This window comes from Mesoplodon densirostris, chromosome X (assembly GCF_025265405.1).
Source record: "Mesoplodon densirostris isolate mMesDen1 chromosome X, mMesDen1 primary haplotype, whole genome shotgun sequence".
NCBI classification, from domain to species: Eukaryota; Metazoa; Chordata; class Mammalia; order Artiodactyla; family Ziphiidae; genus Mesoplodon; species Mesoplodon densirostris.
In genome coordinates this window covers 125059802-125077402 of record NC_082681.1, presented here as the reverse complement: position 1 = coordinate 125077402, position 17601 = coordinate 125059802, and the positions used below count along the sequence as shown (strand labels likewise).

The 17601-nt window shown below is 38.9% G+C and overlaps 1 protein-coding gene across 4 annotated transcripts in view; it reads right to left on the bottom strand.

Moving 5' to 3' along the window:
- Positions 1-17371, bottom strand: part of AP1S2 (adaptor related protein complex 1 subunit sigma 2) — a 29208-nt gene extending 11837 nt beyond the window's left edge. Inside the window, exons 1-5 of one of the 4 annotated variants that reach the window (XM_060086749.1) lie at positions 17226-17305; positions 14883-15061; positions 8298-8406; positions 7621-7758; positions 2909-2964 (exon numbers count right to left, since the gene is read on the bottom strand). In XM_060086749.1, the coding sequence (XP_059942732.1) occupies positions 2920-2964; positions 7621-7758; positions 8298-8406; positions 14883-15061 (471 nt within the window). In that variant the 5' untranslated portion in view covers positions 17226-17305 and the 3' untranslated portion in view covers positions 2909-2919. Of the gene's footprint in view, positions 1-2908; positions 2965-7620; positions 7759-8297; positions 8407-14882; positions 15062-17225 lie in introns of those variants that run through there. The other 3 variants (XM_060086752.1, XM_060086751.1, XM_060086750.1) reach the window with 3 other exon arrangements.
- Positions 17372-17601: the final 230 nt, after the last annotated feature.

Below are 17601 nucleotides of genomic sequence, written 5' to 3'. Positions count from 1 at the left end.
TGGAATCACTGAATTTCAAATATTCAAACTCTAAATATCTTTACTAAGTAAATTCTTTAACGCTAATATGGTATAAAAGAAAAACAACAAAAATGTCTATAGGTACAACATAAGTCTATATATGTAAATTCTGGTCATTTAAACTATTCCTCTCTTAAGGAATTATCAAATCCCTAAGGTGGATAGGGAAATCAGCAGAAAATTCAAGTGTTCTAACTGCCTGCAGGGTATGCTCAATTCTGTTTTCAGGCAAAAACTCAATTACCTTAATAGATGTTAACAGATTTGGTTGTTGTTGAGGAAATTAAATTATATAGTGACATCCCATAAGTTTTGCTACGGGTTATCTCTGGTTATCAAGTAAAAGTAATTTTGGTGGATCACAGAGGTGATTTTTATAGCCATTTACTTGAGCACATTTCTCCTTTCATAATTTTTAGGGTTTTTTTTTCCCCCCTCTACTTTGGATTCATTTTCAGCCAGTCATTTATAATCTGGACTATGCATTATATTGAAAAGATGTAGCAGTCCATAAATGTAAATGGAATCTATAAATGAAATTTTTATATATTACATGATGTTAAATTAAACCAGGGTTTCTGGACCTCGGCACTGTTCACACTTGAGGCCGGATAATTTCTTACTCTGAGAGGGCCGTTACGGGCACTGCTGGTTCTTTAACAGTGCGTCCTTGATCTTTACCTACTAGATGCCAGTAGCACCTCACGGATAGCAGTGACAATCAAAAGTGTGTTCAGACATTGCCCAGTGTCCCGAGGAGGCACAATTGCCCCACCCCCAACCCTAGCTGAGAACCAGAATAAATTGTCTCTGGTTGGTGGGTAAGATTATGTTCTCGTGTGCTTGCCTGTATTTGTTAATTTTCCTATAATGGGAATTTTTATTAAAAAAAAAAAAAGACAGCAGAGGAAACAATAAAAGAAAAAAGAATGTCTCAATAGGGGAAAAAAGAACTCAAACCTGCAATTTTTCAGAAAGTACTTTTTAAAGAAAGAAATCACGTCAACTTACTTCAATATAAATAAATAAACACATAAAACCACCACCACCAGCTAGGAATATGCTCTTTGCAGGTCCCTGTGCAGGTCCCAATCCTAGGGCTCATGCAATCAACTTAGTGGATCAGGACCAGCATTGAAAAAAAGAATAGAATAGAAAACGTGAGACTATAAAATAAGAAATATGAGTAAGTATATATTATTTAACCAAAAATTTTTTTGGTTTATGTAACTGTTGTGATATAAAATTGCACTTATTACTGTGGCTTCTTGTCAAATACTTTGAAAATCAGATTTACAGTTACTGAATATTTTAAGTTATTCCAACTTTTCATTATTACAAACAGACCAGAGTAGCAACAGTGGACTCAAAATGAATTAAAATGAAACAGCAAGGGGGAAAGCCTCAAAATTCTGAAAAGCAAACAAAGAAAAAGAGCTCAAAAAACAAACATACAGGGCTTCCCTGGTGGCGCAGTGGTTGAGGGACCGCCTGCCGATGCAGGGGACACGGGTTCGTGCCCCTGTCCGGGAGGATCCCACGTGCCGCGGAGCGGCTGGGCCCGTGGGCCATGGCCGCTGAGCCTGCGCGTCCAGAGCCTGTGCTCCGCAACGGGAGAGTCCACGGCAGTGAGAGGCCCGCGTACCGCAAAAAAAAAAAAAAAACCAAAAAAACAAAACATACAGCAAAATGATTACAACCTAAAAACCAGTGACCAAGGGCATTGGCCAAATTGTTTCTTACTAAATGCAAAGTGAAAGGCAAGATTTGTTCTGCCTTCTGTTTTCTCTGTATCTACCCTTCTGTATTTTCTATTTCAAGCATTAATGTAACTAAACCTCACTTATCCAGAATTTGTTCTAGCAGACCCCAATCAAGTTTACTCATAAAAAATTAAAATATGCTGGCGTAAAAGATTATATAGCCTTGTTAACTTTTACCCAGTTGAAAAGAAGAAGGTTTAGGCTTAAAGGTTTTAATACAAACAGTGGTAATTACAAAGGAATTACAGGAGCCTGTCTTATTAAAGCCAATCCTAAGAGGATTTTTATCAAAATGCTTTTTGCTGTTATATTACTGTATATATTTTAAAGCATGTTTTAAAACAATGTAAGATATTCTTGAGTTTGACTACCTTGCCCAAATATTCTTAATTAGCAAGATTTTAATTTTTAAAAAACCCAAACTTATTAAAAGGCATGTTATTAAATACTTCAATAAGTACTTACTTACTTAAAATACTTTTGTCATAAAAGATTCATTTTTAAAGAAATCACTTTTTCTCCTAAGATTCTTACCTTTCCATTTTTATGCAGTCCAAGAGATTTATTAATTACTACTTCCACAAAGATGTTGTATAATACTAAGATGTATCATGCAGGCCCAGCACTAAAACAAATCAATTTTAGCAGCACTAATTCTCCATAGAGCACCACTTTCTAGATGAGGCAAATTAACAACTGTAAATCCAATAAATCTATTCATAAAGTGGACCACCTTGAAGTAGAAGCAAATTCATGAGTGTAATGCTTGCTTTTGGTACCTCACTTATTTTTCATTTCTCAGATTACTTTAGTGAGAAACAATACCAACAGCAAACAAAGCTTAAAAGGAAAACCCCGACAAATTTGAAAATGATGCTGTTAGTATAAAAAAAAAGGTTGACACATCTCAAAGCGCTGATCAACACCATCATGCATCTACCGCTGAGGGTTAAAGCCCAACACCCAGTATTTAACTATTTGATCTTCACAGATCAAGCAAGGACTTGAAATCATCTCACGTGCAACAGTTTTGGCATAACACCCCATTTTATCCATGCCACGAAAATGGTAAATTTAGTAGTTACCAATAAATAAGGTGGGGGTCAAAGGGACTAAAGCCTTAGACTGCTCTTTATCATAAGATATCCTCAGACAAACCTCCCCATTCTTCATTCTGGCTCTATAAAATTAAGGAGCAGAGAAAAACCAGTAAGTGCCTGACTTCACAAAGAAAATGCACTCTATATTTCCTTTATCATTATATGTAATGTTTATAAAATAAACCCAACTGTACTGCTCCCCCATGCCCTCCCTCCAAAAACATCTAGCTTAAAATAGGTATTTAATTGGTGCTGGGGAAAATGTTCCAAGTATTGCAAAAAAAATGTCAATTTAGTAATCTCAGCATGTTGCACTTTAATAATTTAAGAATCAAGTTAAGTACGAGTGGTATGTTAAGAAAATGTTTTAAATTCCAACGGTCAAACATTAAAAATTGGATAACAGACCAATTTTTCTGGGCTTTACCCCCAAATCTAATTATGTATTCATACAACAGAATACCAAAAGGAATTAACGTAGAGGTCAGTCTAGAAATATCAAAATTGTAACCCTTCCTTACCAAGTAACTAAGTAAAATAAGACATCTTTATTATTTAATCATAATATCTGATATTTTAGTAATTATTCAGATACATATTTGTTATGTTCTCATTACTGACTATAAAATGCTAATAGAAAATCTACTTTATGCACTGACTTTCTAACCCTGTTTGCCTATAAAATGAAGGACTACCTAAACAAACTATATGACATTTACACAAAATGAGTAAAAGGGACATTTTAAAGAAACTTTTCTAAAGAAAATAAACATTCTTAAGGATAGAAATGTGTATTTGACAGATTAAAAAAGAATTAAAACCAAAATTATTTTGTGATTTGCATATATCTTTAAGCCAACAGATATTTTCAATATAAATTCAAAGTCATCTTTGGTGTTTAGAAAAAATCAGTTAAAGTAAAAGACCTGACACCAAATAGAAAAAGAAAAAAAAAAATCACAATATATGAAAAACTAGATTAAAATCAATTAATTAGGACTTCTACAAATTTAAGACTGTATTTAGATAAGTGTCTTTACAGATATATTTACAATTTTGGAAGCAAAATCATTTCATGACATAGACTAAGTGAATATTATACCCTAAATTATAAGACCAAAAAAGCTACTATAGATCTAGGCATTTTGATAAATCCAACAAGAAATGATATAAAAAATACTATTTATATCTATATATCCAATTAATAAATTCCAACTATTGATAACTTGGACAATGAAAATTTCCAGTCTAAAAAGTAAATGATAGCATCAGTCTTAGGAAACCTACTTTGTTCAACATAGAGAAACCTCCAGAAGAATTATGAATTTCTTTACTATATTACTGAGACATACAGAAGTTGGTGTCTAAAACAGAATGTTTAAAACATACCAAGAAAATACACAAATGGGGGTTGGGGCGGACAGAGCACAGTGGTTAAGATTTCATACAGCTCTGGAGTCTAGCAGATCTGGGTTTCCAATCCTGGTTTTGCCAACTGCTACCTAGGACCAGTCATTGGAACTCCACTGAGCCTCGAGAGCCTCTGTTTCTTCTTTGGTTAAAAAGGCTCTCCTGGGCTTCCCTGGTGGTGCAGTGGTTGAGAGTCTGCCTGCCGATGCAGGGGACACGGGTTCGTGCCCCGGTCCGGGAAGATCCCACATGCCGCGGAGCGGCTGGGCCCGTGAGCCATGGCCGCTGAGCCTGCGCGTCCGGAGCCTGTGCTCCACAACGGGAGAGGCCACAACAGTGAGAGGTCCGCGTACCGCAAAAAATAAATAAATAAATAAAAGGCTCTCGTGACCCCTTCTCAGGAAATCCTGATGATTAGCATAGGATGCCTCACATCTAAGTGCTCGACAAGCATTAGCTATCATCATAGTTCTTTTTTGCTATCATGGTGCCCACACAAATCTTTTTTAGCAGTTTGTGGAATGCTTTTTCTCATCTTATTCTATCACCTATTTTATGAACATAATATTCAAATACTCTCGCAGAGATGTAAACTTGTATCATGTATCAACATATAAATGACTCTACTGTAGGAAACAAACATCTTTATCATCCTGGATTTCTTATGACAGTACGTTGGTGAATAACCTGAATAAACAAGTTAACCTGGGGCCTCCCTGGTGGCGCAAGTGGTTGAGAGTCCGCCTGCCGATGCAGGGGATACGGGTTCGTGCCCCGGTCTGGGAGGATCCCATATGCCGCGGAGCGGCTGGGCCCGTGAGCCATGGCCGCTGAGCCTGTGCGTCCGGAGCCTGCGCGTCCGGAGCCTGTGCTCCGCAGCGGGGGAGGCCACAACAGTGAGAGGCCCGCATACCGCCAAAAAAAAAAAAAAAAAAAAAAAAAAAAAAAAAACAAGTTAACCTGAACAGAATAACCTGAATGAAGCTTAACTGCCCCATACAGACTTTAGCTTGGTTTCATAAAGGCCTTAACCTCACTCTAAATTCAGAATGGACCAGCCACGTTCTGCCTCCTCAAGACCTGAATGGCTAAATTAAGAAAGATGGTTCACTTGGACCATTGAATAGAAAATGTCTTAATATAGTATCAATTTGGTTTATGTACAAAACAATGTAGTCACAGATGAGAAATAGGGCCAAAGCTCTCTTCTAAAGACAAGGAACTGTAATTAACAGTAGTCAGGTTTTTTTTTTTAAACTAGGGTGAGATGGGGTAAGGAGAATTTTACATGGAACTAAGGACATTCTATGCTTCTCTCTCCATTCCTACTTTTCCCAATTTGAGATATAAAAATACTACTTCAAAAAAAGAGACATTACTTCTTATTAAAATACTTTTATAGGGGAGATACACATACGTACACATTTACAAACAAACATGTACCTGTAATAACTTCTGGATCCTCTAGTATATTACTCAATACATGCTATAAAGTAAATTTAGCATATTTGTCATATTGTAAAGTGTATAGCGATTTCCCAGTAGGGTTTAAAAAACAATCCAGACACAAGAGATGTCAATGCCCTAAACATTACTCTCCAGAAAAAAATATTAAAATTAAAAGCTGAACTTCAACAACTTTAGAAATGTTTCAAGGCAAATGTAATTAATCAGGAAATGATGAAGAACTTGGAGGAAATACCAGGATCTGATAGAACCGAATATAGTTCCATAATAACGAAATATAAAAGTGATCAAGGGAAGGAACAAATATGAAAAACTCCCAGACTGCACTGGCAATCCAGGGGTTAAGACTCTGCGCTTTCAATGCAGGGGACATGGGTTTGATCCCTGGTCGGGGAACTAAGATCCCACATGCTGCACGGCGCGGCCAAAAGAAAAAAAAAAAAAAAGAAAAATTCCCAATTTCTGACCCTGGTCTTGACCTAATTTTTAGAAAAGTCTGGTTAGTGAACAGCAAAATAAGGAGGTGCTAACTTTAAAGCAATTTTACAACAGTAGAATGTGAGCTTGTAGTTGGCACATCTGACATTTAAAAAGAAAATCTTCAAATGACATATATGCAATCAATTAATAAACAACTGTGGCAAACCATACACACATGGAAAAAGGGCTGTGCTCATTTCACTACTGAACAGCAGATGCCATTAGGGCTGTCAACAAAATACTTCATTTTTGCAGGCACCTTAACCCCTGTTTTGGTAACTCAAGATAATTAAATGTACAAAGCATTGTCTCATATTTAATTTATGTATGTTCCAGATGATGTCATCCCAACTTCAAACAATCCCCACAACTGACCTAGTCAGTGACTGATGCAGAGGGATTACCGAGAGCTCCCCACTCTCCTGACTCTGAGGCCAACAGTTAAGAAGTTATAATGAAGAAAAAGATTTACTCTGATTTAAAGCCTCCTTTAATAATAAAAAAAGACAATTACCATAATGAAAAAATTAATTTTTTTATATTGACTAGCTCCTTCTCCTCATGCTATAAACTTTCTATTTGAATAAAACCACAATTATGACTAAAGCATAATTCAACTAGGTACCTGAATTAACGTATCATTAAGTTTTTAGGAAAAGGTAACCTTATCTACGAAATTTTTAACTTCAGAAATTGAAGGTACAGAAGTATCAAATACACAATTAACCCAAGACAACTGTGGAAGTTAGAAAGGGAAAGGGGTTTTATCAATGGTTCGTGTGACATCAAGGCAAGACAAGAATGTAGCTGTTTAACAGAACATGGTTTGTTATTTAAGAAAAGCATAGAGAAGTAGAAATACTTTTTAGTTAGTTTTGCTAACACAAAACTAGAGGATTCTACAAAAAGTATAATTATAACACTATCATTTGCTTGGCTACATTTGTACTTAATGGACATGAGGTGAAAATATGAACCAACTTGGAATGAAAATGCCATAATCTCACAGTCAACTCCTCATTGTACGCACTAGTGAGAAAAGGGGTTATCTTAAATAATTCAGAACAATGGACAGAGAGTTCTCAAATTACTGTTACTTTTCCCATCTTAAAGTAGTCTGTCCTCTAAATGTTTGGACTCTGGTGTTTTGGGGTGCCAAAATGGGCCATCTCCAGATCATCTCCAAAGTAAACAATCCATCCACAGATAACTGAGTCGGCTGACACATATTCCAATCAATAAACTGCACATGGATACAACATGCCAAGCATGCTTCAGAGTAATTTCTGAAACTGTAAGAATGAGGGAAGATGACTGAGACTTCCCTAGCAAGAGCAAAACATGCTAGTGTCCAGTCAAGAGAACTCCGAGTAGCTTACCTCCTGTAGTAGATCAGCCTGCTCAATTGCTTTAAGGACATTTTTCTTGGATGTTTCCTGAACTTCTCCTCCCAAAAGAAACTCATCCAAAATAAAATAAGCCTTCTCAAAATTAAAGATGATATCAAGTTCACACACCTGAAAAGCAAAAATAAATAAATAAATAAATAAAACTGAAGAAAGTAAAAGATACTTACCTACTATCAGGTAGTCAGTAAAATCTGACCAGAGGGAATCAATCTTAATGCCTACAAGCTAAGAAAGACCAGACTCTGCAAGCTCCTAACATGGGCAACTTAATAATTTTCTACTCATAAAGACTGATCTTTTGAAATACATATTTCTGGGTAATATGACTGTAACTGCTAACCAAATCTAAATTCTATACTAAGCACTTCCAGTATATTAATCTTTGCAGTTGGACCCCTTTCTATTTCACTATTTTAAACCTCGTTCCCACCAGCATAATTAAATGAGTAGGTCTGTGGGGTCAAACAATTCTGGCAGTTAACTCACTAGGCACACTGACAAGAAATAGTCACTCCTTCCTTCTCCCACAGTTACTGTCAAATAGTCAGAATCCCCAAGATAATCAAATAATAAACTTGTTACAGAAAAGGTTAAAAAAAAAAAAAAGCACTATGGCATTCAATTTCCTAAAACAAAATACTACTCACACTGCCAAAATACTTGTCAAGTAATTCCACGTAACGATGAATTATTTCCAGGGTAATTAGTTCATTGTCCTGATCCTCAATAGCACAGCAAAAATACAGACTGGCATATCTGTAACAAAAAACAGATGTAGAAAAAAATTTACCCTATAATCATGTTTTCTAAAATACATTTTCATATCCTATTGTGAAAGATGTCATGCTTATACAGTTTATTTCCTCTTTACAATAGTAGATTATTTTTCTCCTAGACTATAAAAGTAATAAATGTACCAAAAAGAAATTTTGAAAAGTACAGGCAAGCAAAAAAGAAAAAAAAAAAAAATCACACCATCTAGAAAGAGTTACTTATTTTGCTCTTCTTCCATTCAGGCTCTTTTCTAGAATATTCTAAAACACACCTGACCCAGGTTGTTCTCAAGTTTACTTAAAACAAAGTGCACTGTGTGACTATTTCAAACCACAAGTAAACAGGGAAGAAAATAAACTCTCCAACTGAAGGACTTATTGAAGATGTTGTCAACGTTAAGTCAACGTTCTGGAACATTTTACTTAAGTGTTATATACACACAGAGCAGAACACAAGTCATAAATGTACAGCCTGATGAGTTTCGAAGTGAACATACTTGTGTACCAGCACCTGCACCAAGAAACAGAATTATCACTGAACCCCTGAAGCCCCTCTCCTAACCTCTCCTGGTCACAGCCTCCCACCCCCAAAGCTAACTACTATCTTGACTTCTAACAGCACAGAATTATTTTTAAAGGAGGTTTATAGGATTATGGAATAAACCTCAAGAAAAAAACAACAGTTCCAAGTAATCATAGAAGTTAGAGAAAGAGAACAGGGGAAACTGAGACATGTCCTCAAATTTTCCAAGTTCTACCCTGTTAAATTAAAGCTCGGGTTATTTACCCTTGAAGAATGTATAATAAGGTTGGAAAACTCATATCCTCCAAACTAGGATTGTAGCACATGGGACTAGGTTATACTTGATCCAAGGAAGCCAAAACTTATTAACACAACCTTGACGCATACATAAGGATGACCTAACCAAGTCCTTTGAGGAGGGTTAAAAGAGTATTTTCAGATGGTTTAAATGTATTTAAGGCTTTTGAAAAGAAACAAAATGAAAACCTAAGACATTCTAAACAAGTCTCAGTTGCCATTGTAATTTTCACAGAGGAGCATTTAAGTGATTTTTAGAAAACACAATGGGCAATTACTGCTCATAGCATTAATGTAAAATAACATACAAACACACACACACACAATCTGTTTTGAAATTCAAGGAATTCCTGCTCTTCAGTATGAGAATAACTTCAGTATGAGTATTTTCATAACACTCTATTAATGTCAATATTATTAAAAACATTTCCTCTTATTTGATTTTTCCAACAGTAAGCAGCATCATCCTTGATTACGGAAGGGAAAAAGAGACCCAAGAGTACAAGGGCCTGCCAAGTGGTTGTACTGTGACAAGAAATCTGATCTTCAGACCTTAACTCCAGGCCTTTTCCACTCTACCACAATGACTCCCTGTCACACACAAACACTTTTTGCCACGTCCATTCTACCTGATTTCTACATTCACTAAGTTATTTTATTTTATTTATTTTAAAAAATAAATTTATTTCTTTATTAATTTATTTATTTTTTGGCTGCGTTGGGTCTTCGTTGCTGTGCGTGGGCTTTCTCTAGTTGGGGTGAGCAGGGAGGGGGGACTACTCTTCGTTGCGGTGAGTGGGCTTCTCATTGCAGTGGCTTCTCTTGTTGTGGAGCACGGGCTCTAGGCGCGCGGGCTTCAGTATTTGCAGCACGCAGGCTCTGTAGTGGTGGCACACGGGCTTAGTTGCTCTGCGGCATATGGGATCTTCTCGGACCAGGGCTTGAACCCGCGTCTCCTGCATTGGCAGGCGGGTTCTTAACCACTGCGCCACCAGGGAAGTCCCTCACTAAGTTATTTTAAATGGTGGGTCGGGGCTTCCCTGGTGGCGCAGTGGTTGAGAGTCCGCCTGCCGATGCAGGGGACACGAGTTTGGGCCCCGGTCCGGGAGGATCCCACACGCCGCAGAGCGGCTAGACCCGTGAGCCATGGCCGCTGAGCCTGCGCGTCCGGAGCCTGTGCTCCGCAACGGGAGAAGCCACAGCAGTGAGAGGCCCGTGTACCGCAAAAAAAAAAAAAAAAGGTGGGTCCCCTGCAGTCTTAGAGAGAAGGCATTCAAACACGTTCATTTATTATCATGAAGGACATAACAGGCACCACCTCCAACCTTACTAACAAAGCGCTTCCTCTCTTTCCCAGCACTATCCTATGTTTTGTTTATTGCTTTAAAAGGCAATGGGATATTCCAACCTTCCATCCTCCCTAACCCATGCTCCTCAAATAGTCTTAAATTTGGGAAAACTGATACAAATGACACATAAGATTCTCTGAATTAAGAAAACTAAAGATTAAAGGGGCTGACATTAAAAATGGTAGATAAAAACCAGACATAGCTAGCTGCTATGAACAGAGTGCTAAATAATACCATTAGAAAGAATTTACTAATAGGCAACGTCAGGTGAATTTAATTTGTTTTTTAAATTTCAAGATTTCTTCAGTACTACTACTGTTAAGCAATCTAATGCTTACACCATCCTCGTTCCTTATCCACAGTACTGCTTTTTACTTATAAGTAAACAGCATTTAAACACTAGTCAAAGGTTCTAGATTATACAAGTCATTCGGAAATATTACTTTAATATCAAATTAAATGAATTCTTCACTGTAGGTGAGCATCCAGTTATCAGGATTATAAGAAGGCACCTCTTCCCAGAAGGCTTAAGGAAGAAACAAACAGAAGCATAATAACAGGTAACATTTACTGAGTCCTCACAGGTAACATTTACTGAGTCCTCACTCTGAGTAAGGCACTAAATGTTACCTAAGGCCTTGGCATAATTTACCATTTCAATCCTCAAAAAAACCCTTCCAGAGAGATACCGTTATTATTTGCATTTACAGGAGACTCAGGCTTAATTGAGTAATCTTCCCAGAACAGTGATTTGACTCCAGAGCCTGAGTTGTATATTAAAAACTATGGCCCAGAACTGTGCTAAATAAAGTAATCCTGCAACTGGCAAAAATTAAAACATTCAAATATTTTACTTGCTTTGAAGAGAGAAATAAATATTGTTATCCTGACTTAGTAAAAGATTACCAGGAGAACCTGAGGTATACTCCCTATTTTCAGAAGCAAGTGGTTTTAAAAAATTCAGTAATGAGCTCATTTTGTTCTCTTAGTATATATTTGTATGTCTAAATCTGAAGTAAAATTAATAATAGACTAGTAAGAAGAAAGGTATGTTTGGTTATTTTTAGCAGAGTAGATTACGGCTTACTCTAATTACTGGCACTCAGAGAACATCTGAAGGTGCCTATTCTTCACAACACATGACTTCTCCCCAGTCAGCTAAATATCAGCTGACTGTGGGTGACTGTAACCAAACCATTCTCAATATTTTACTGGTATGTCATTAAAAATTCTTTTGTTAGTAAAGAAAATCAATACAGTACTCTTCAACAAATTCTGAAGCTTGTAATTGGTAGGTGTGTATTTTTTAATTAATTTTAAGACTTTAATCCATAACATGCTGCACAAAATAGGAACCAAAAATGCAGTGTCTTCTGTGTTCATGGGATCTTGAAGAGCGTTTATCTTAGAGATGAGGAAACAAAGGTAAAATGACTTGTTCAAAGTCACAAAACGAGCTAATGGCCAAAGGAAAAGAACTCAAGTCCCCAGATTTTCAGTCTAATTTTTCAGCTATATTAACTTTACTCCCCTCTCACCTCTCCCTCCCCAAGAGGGGCAACTGTAACTAAAGGTTCCAAGAACATGGATGAGGCAACTTGAGGAAGGCAGGCATAAAGATCACTTGGTGATATGAACAGCGAAAGTGCTAGTTCAGAATTTCTCAGCAGCTAAGCGGTAATTCGTTTGCTTAAAAGGTCTCCTCTTCCCTGGTCTAGGGAAAAAAAATCACCTGTTCATAGCTACAAAAAAATATGTCCTTAAGTACTCTAGATGAGTTTTCAGTATGAAATGGGGAAATGCAGAGGAAAACTGATTATAAATTCTAACTTTTATATGTGAATTTCATCTCAGTAAAGCTGGGGTTTTTTTTAGTGCACCTTTATTTATAGGCGCTTGATGTAAATATCAGAGTCAGGTGAGATTACCCTTTACAGCCTTTAATGGAAAAAGCGGTGTCCCAACATGGATGGGCTGAATGCTGTGCACAGAGCACCAAGTAGTGCCTTCTTTTCTTTTGACAGGCCATCTCCTTCAGCTACAGGAATCTTGATTCCTGGGACTGATTCCCTTGCTTGTATTTTCCTCCTCCACACGGGGGACTCCTTCCCCTATCTAGAAATAAGCTTAAGTCTCCTATGCCATTTTTTAACCCTGTCCCCCACCCCTGTCTACAGGTGGTTATCACCTCTTCTGTCCTTCATAGCAGAGCTCCCCCAAATAGTCTACACCTGTTTTATTGTCTTCACCTCTTCACACTTTGCCCCATTTCTTCGAGAGTTCTGTCTCTACCATTCCACTGAAAATGTTCTGATGGGCATTTTGTGAAATGCTCACTGTAAAATCTAATATTCTTCACTTCAGTTGAACTTTATGCGACCTTTGGCACTGGTGGCCTTATTTTTGAAACTCTCTCCCCTTCCCCAATGTGACTGACCTTATACTTATCCTTTGCCTGCTGCTTGAATGCTGGTGATCTAACGCTTTATGCCTAATTTTCCCCCAGACTTCCATGCCTATGCCCACCCTGAGAAAACTAGGCATCTCCAAATGGAAGTCACACAGGCCCCTCAAAGTCAACCTTCTGCTTCACCATTTACCCCATCAACTGAACCAGAAATGTGGAATAACCCCACTCCTCCCCTTCTTTCACTGCCCTCCCTGCTTCTAGCGGTGACCAAGTCTTATCAAACTTACCTTGGGAACAGCTCTTCCACCTGCTGAGCCCACAGCAGAGGTCTTCCTTCAGGACTGCGCCTAACAGATCCCTCAGGCGCCAGTCTCAGCCCTCCCCCCACCCATTCTCCAACTACAGGATCTTTAAAGAAATGCAAATTTTCTATTCATCCCAGTTTAAAACCCTTGCCTCCAGGCTTAAGATTTGAGTTCTGGCCACTATGGCAGTCACTAGCAACTGACCTTGGACAAGTCACTTCTCCCAAATTCTCATTTTTTATAAAGCTGAAGTTTGATCAACAGTAGTGGTTTTCAAACTCAGGAACCATCTACAGAGAGGGTGGAAGCCAAATGAGTTGAGATACAGTCCTGATTTCACACGAGCACCTCCACTTCCACTTGTTTCACTTAAGGTTCTATCCTTGGGGCAAAAAGCTTTTTAAAAAAAAAAAAAAAACTTGACTACATTACTCTATAACATCTCCCAGCTCTAAAATGCTATGATTTTTCTCAACAAATACTAAACCAAACACTGGATACAAAATCACCCAAAGATGACTAATATTCATTCCATTCTAAAGAGGAGTCTATGGTATTTTTAAAGTTCTAGATGTCCTATAACCTTCATGACTTTCTCTACCATCTCCCCCACAAACCCCACTCATATTGTAGTGGAATAAAGGAAAACTGAGAGAAAACCCAGGCTTCTCTTTGACCCTCCTCACAGCCCATACAGTCAGTTCCCTGCACATCCCCCCAAGGAAAGAATTTTTATATGCATGAATGTTCTTATCTTAAATTCAGTAAATTATTTGTAAGGGAACAGAAATGGGGAAGAAACAAAGTAATTATATTTCTTTTAACCTTATGAGAACAACCTTGAGAAGTTTATTTTAAGGTATTTAAAAATTTCAGGTATTAATAAAGATGTATAGCATTTTTAAAAAAGCTTAGTGTTCAAGGCCAACCTATGAGTCATTTTGCAACATCAAAATTTTAAAAGTCTGTTCTTGGCAAAATTATCTATCTACCAGATATAATCACACCTCCACCACAGCAACAAGTGTACTTCAAATTAATAAGCCCTAACGAACAAATCCTGTATATATCCAGTTTTTACATCTATGACTAAAATGGTCTATGTATCCAAGGTGTTTATAAGTGAGTAAGAGATCTTAAAAGTCAGATTAAAAGGCATGACAAATATCAGTCATTACTTTACAGATTTGTGGGGAGAAGGTGGTGGTGGAGGGTAAATGCTTATCTAAATTCAGAGAATTACTCACACAATTTAAAATACTGATCTTATTTTCCCCTGCAAAGAAATGAATTCTTTCAAATTTCCTAAAAAGATGATTAAGCATGAAATATCATTTATGCCTTCAGTCACATAATTTCGTGTAAAAAGATTTCCATGATTTTAACCTTTTAGCCTGGGTAATAAATCAAAACAGCAGTTATCTTAAAAATACAAAGCTTTACCTTAAGACTATTTCATCTATATCTTTATTAATCATTATTTATAAATGTCATCCCTCAAAAGTCTGCAATTTCCACATTATAAATGATCTAACATTTGATTCTATTTCACCTTCCTGATAAATCAAAATATACCTTTTGTAAACAATCTTCAGATCTCGCCACTCAAGAAAGCTGCACATTTTAGGTTTCCGTGCTAAAACGGTTTGAACAAGTTCTCTTGTGATCTTTTTCTTCTCTTTGTCTGATAATGGGACGTACCATTTCTGCAGTCGAAGCTTTCCCTGACGACTAAAAAGCAACATAAACTGCATCTGTTAAGATAAACAGAACCAAGATTACAGGCAATACTTTGATTCAATAAAGTTAAGGTTAAGATGACATGCTGCACAGAGAAGCTTTGGGTGACAGGGCGTTTAGCTAACAAATGATGAGTAGCCATCAATATTTCTATGTCAGTTAAAATAGCAGGAAATTCTTATAGAAAGATCTTCCCACCAGATGCAAATCCTCCCACCCCACCCTGTTCCATGTATGTTTTGGGGGGGGGGCGGGACGGGAGGACAAAAACAGGTGAAGTGAAAATTCTGATGAAAAAGATAATTCTTGCAATTTAAGAAACTATTGTGTACCTGTGCTATAGGAATGTATGTATATGCATCAAAAGAGAATTGTTGACATCAACTGGTTTAGATGCACTTGAAAGAAACAGATCTACTATTTTTCACCCTAAACAGAACAAGCTGTCCTAGTTCCAGACCGAATTACTTGTAGACAGACTGCTATAACTTAGAATGCTCTCTTCAGTTTATGCTTACATATTTTAAGCAAAACAAAAAATCTAAAATATAAACCAAAAAAATCCCATAAATGCATTTTTCTTAATAAAAGCCTGATTTAAGTATCCCTCTCATCTCATTTTAAAAATTCCACCATAAATATACACACAATAAAGTGAGTTAATATAATTTTACCTAAGAGAATAAAACCTTTAAAAAGCCAAAATAAGAGCTACACACATTCACACATTACACGAAATACTTCATTTAAAACGATAAAAAACATAGCATCTACAGATGGAGCAGATGCTGAATTCTAGTGTATTTTACACAAACTATTTTGTATATATTTATTTGGAATCTGCAAATGATGATTAGTCTACATGTTTAGTTTTTAAGGAAACCTTCTTGTATAATAATTCAACTGGTCTTCTCAACTGCAAACAGATAAGCACTGTTTCTACAAAGGTAATTTAAAGGTAGAATTCAGATATATATATATTTTTTCTTTTAACTATTCTATGTTCCAGTACTAGTTACTGCAAGTAAGATTCAGCCTGACTCTTAATATTCACCACACCATGCCGAATTTGAATATGGGGTGGGGGAATTTATACAGTCAATTTGAATAAAATGGGCCCTAAATTTCGCTAAGAAATCATTGCCGCTTTTTGTAATAATCCAAACGGGCATCAAGATATTTAGCAATTTACGATGCAACAATTTAACTTTATTAAAGTTAAAATTGGCTGAAAACACCTCACTTAAAAAGGATGCCTGGCACGAAATAAACGAACAATATTCGTTTATTGATGTCAAAGTGCCTCACATAGAAGTCCTGTTAAGATAGCGGCATTAGAAGGGGACAGCAAGTAAAGCATCAACTGGACAACGTTTCATGCAAACCCGTTAGCAGAACTTGGAAAAGAACAGACCCGTATTCCAGGATCTCGATGACCAGGAGGGCTGGGGGTTTGCTTTCGGAACTCAAGGACTCAAGGGAGTCTATAGCAGGCTCCACCATCTCCCCCCCCGACCACCACCACTTTATATGACGAATAAATAATTCACTCTCTTGAAAATAAATTATATGTTAACATTGGACGATGCCCGGTCGCAAGGCACAAGTATTCCTTTCCTCTAGTTAAAAACCAACGCTCTGATTTTGCCACAAATCACAGAGCACCTCAATTCCTGGAGATTGGTATTAAAAACAATGGGCTCGGCCGCGGAGCGGGCTCGGGGCCAGCGTTCCTCGGTCCGGCCGTCTCCGATGCCTGCCCGCCGCCCCACGGGGGGCCGCACTCCATCACTGACCGATCGAGCCCGGGAGAGGTGACAGGCAAGGAGCGGGGCAGACAATGGCAACCGCCGCCGCGCAGGGGGCGGCAAGGGTCCTCGGTCGCCGCCGCCCCCGGCCGCCGACCCCGCCCGCAAATGCCCAGCAAAACTTGAGGCGATTCCCGAACCACAGGTGCCGCGGAGCCGCCGCAGCGTCCGAGACTGGCCCCCGCATCCTGGGGAGCGGCGCCGAGTGGAGAGGGGCGCGGACGCAAAGAGAAGTGAGTTTCGAGGCGCGGTGCCCCAGTGGCGGGCCGGGCGGGCGGACGCAGGGTGGGGTCGTCGGGGCGCTCGTGGGGCAGCGGGGGGCTCGCCCGACCCTCCCTCCCCGCTCCCCGTCCCCGGCGCCCCCACTCGCCTCTTGGGACTTACGGCGGCCGCGGGCCGCAGGCGCGGCGGGGCTCGGCCGGCGGAGGCGGCGGCTGAGGGGAAGCCCCTGTCGCTCAGCTGAGGAAGAGAAGCCGTGTTGCTGTGGGTAGAGGACCCAGTTCGCGGAGTGAAGGCTTAGGCGGCCAGGGGAGGGCGAGCCGACAGACCCCGCCCCGGGGGCCGGACGGGGGAGGAGCCATGGCTGCGGCGAGCAGAGGGGCGGGCTGGGCGGTGCGCGGGACGCAGCTCGGCTGTTGCCTACGGCACCGGAGACAGCTCAGGTGACCGCCCAGTCCGAGGAAGCCGATTGGCCGCGTCTTTACCAAGAGGGGGGGTGGGGGTGGTCCGAACCGGAAGCCAGGCCA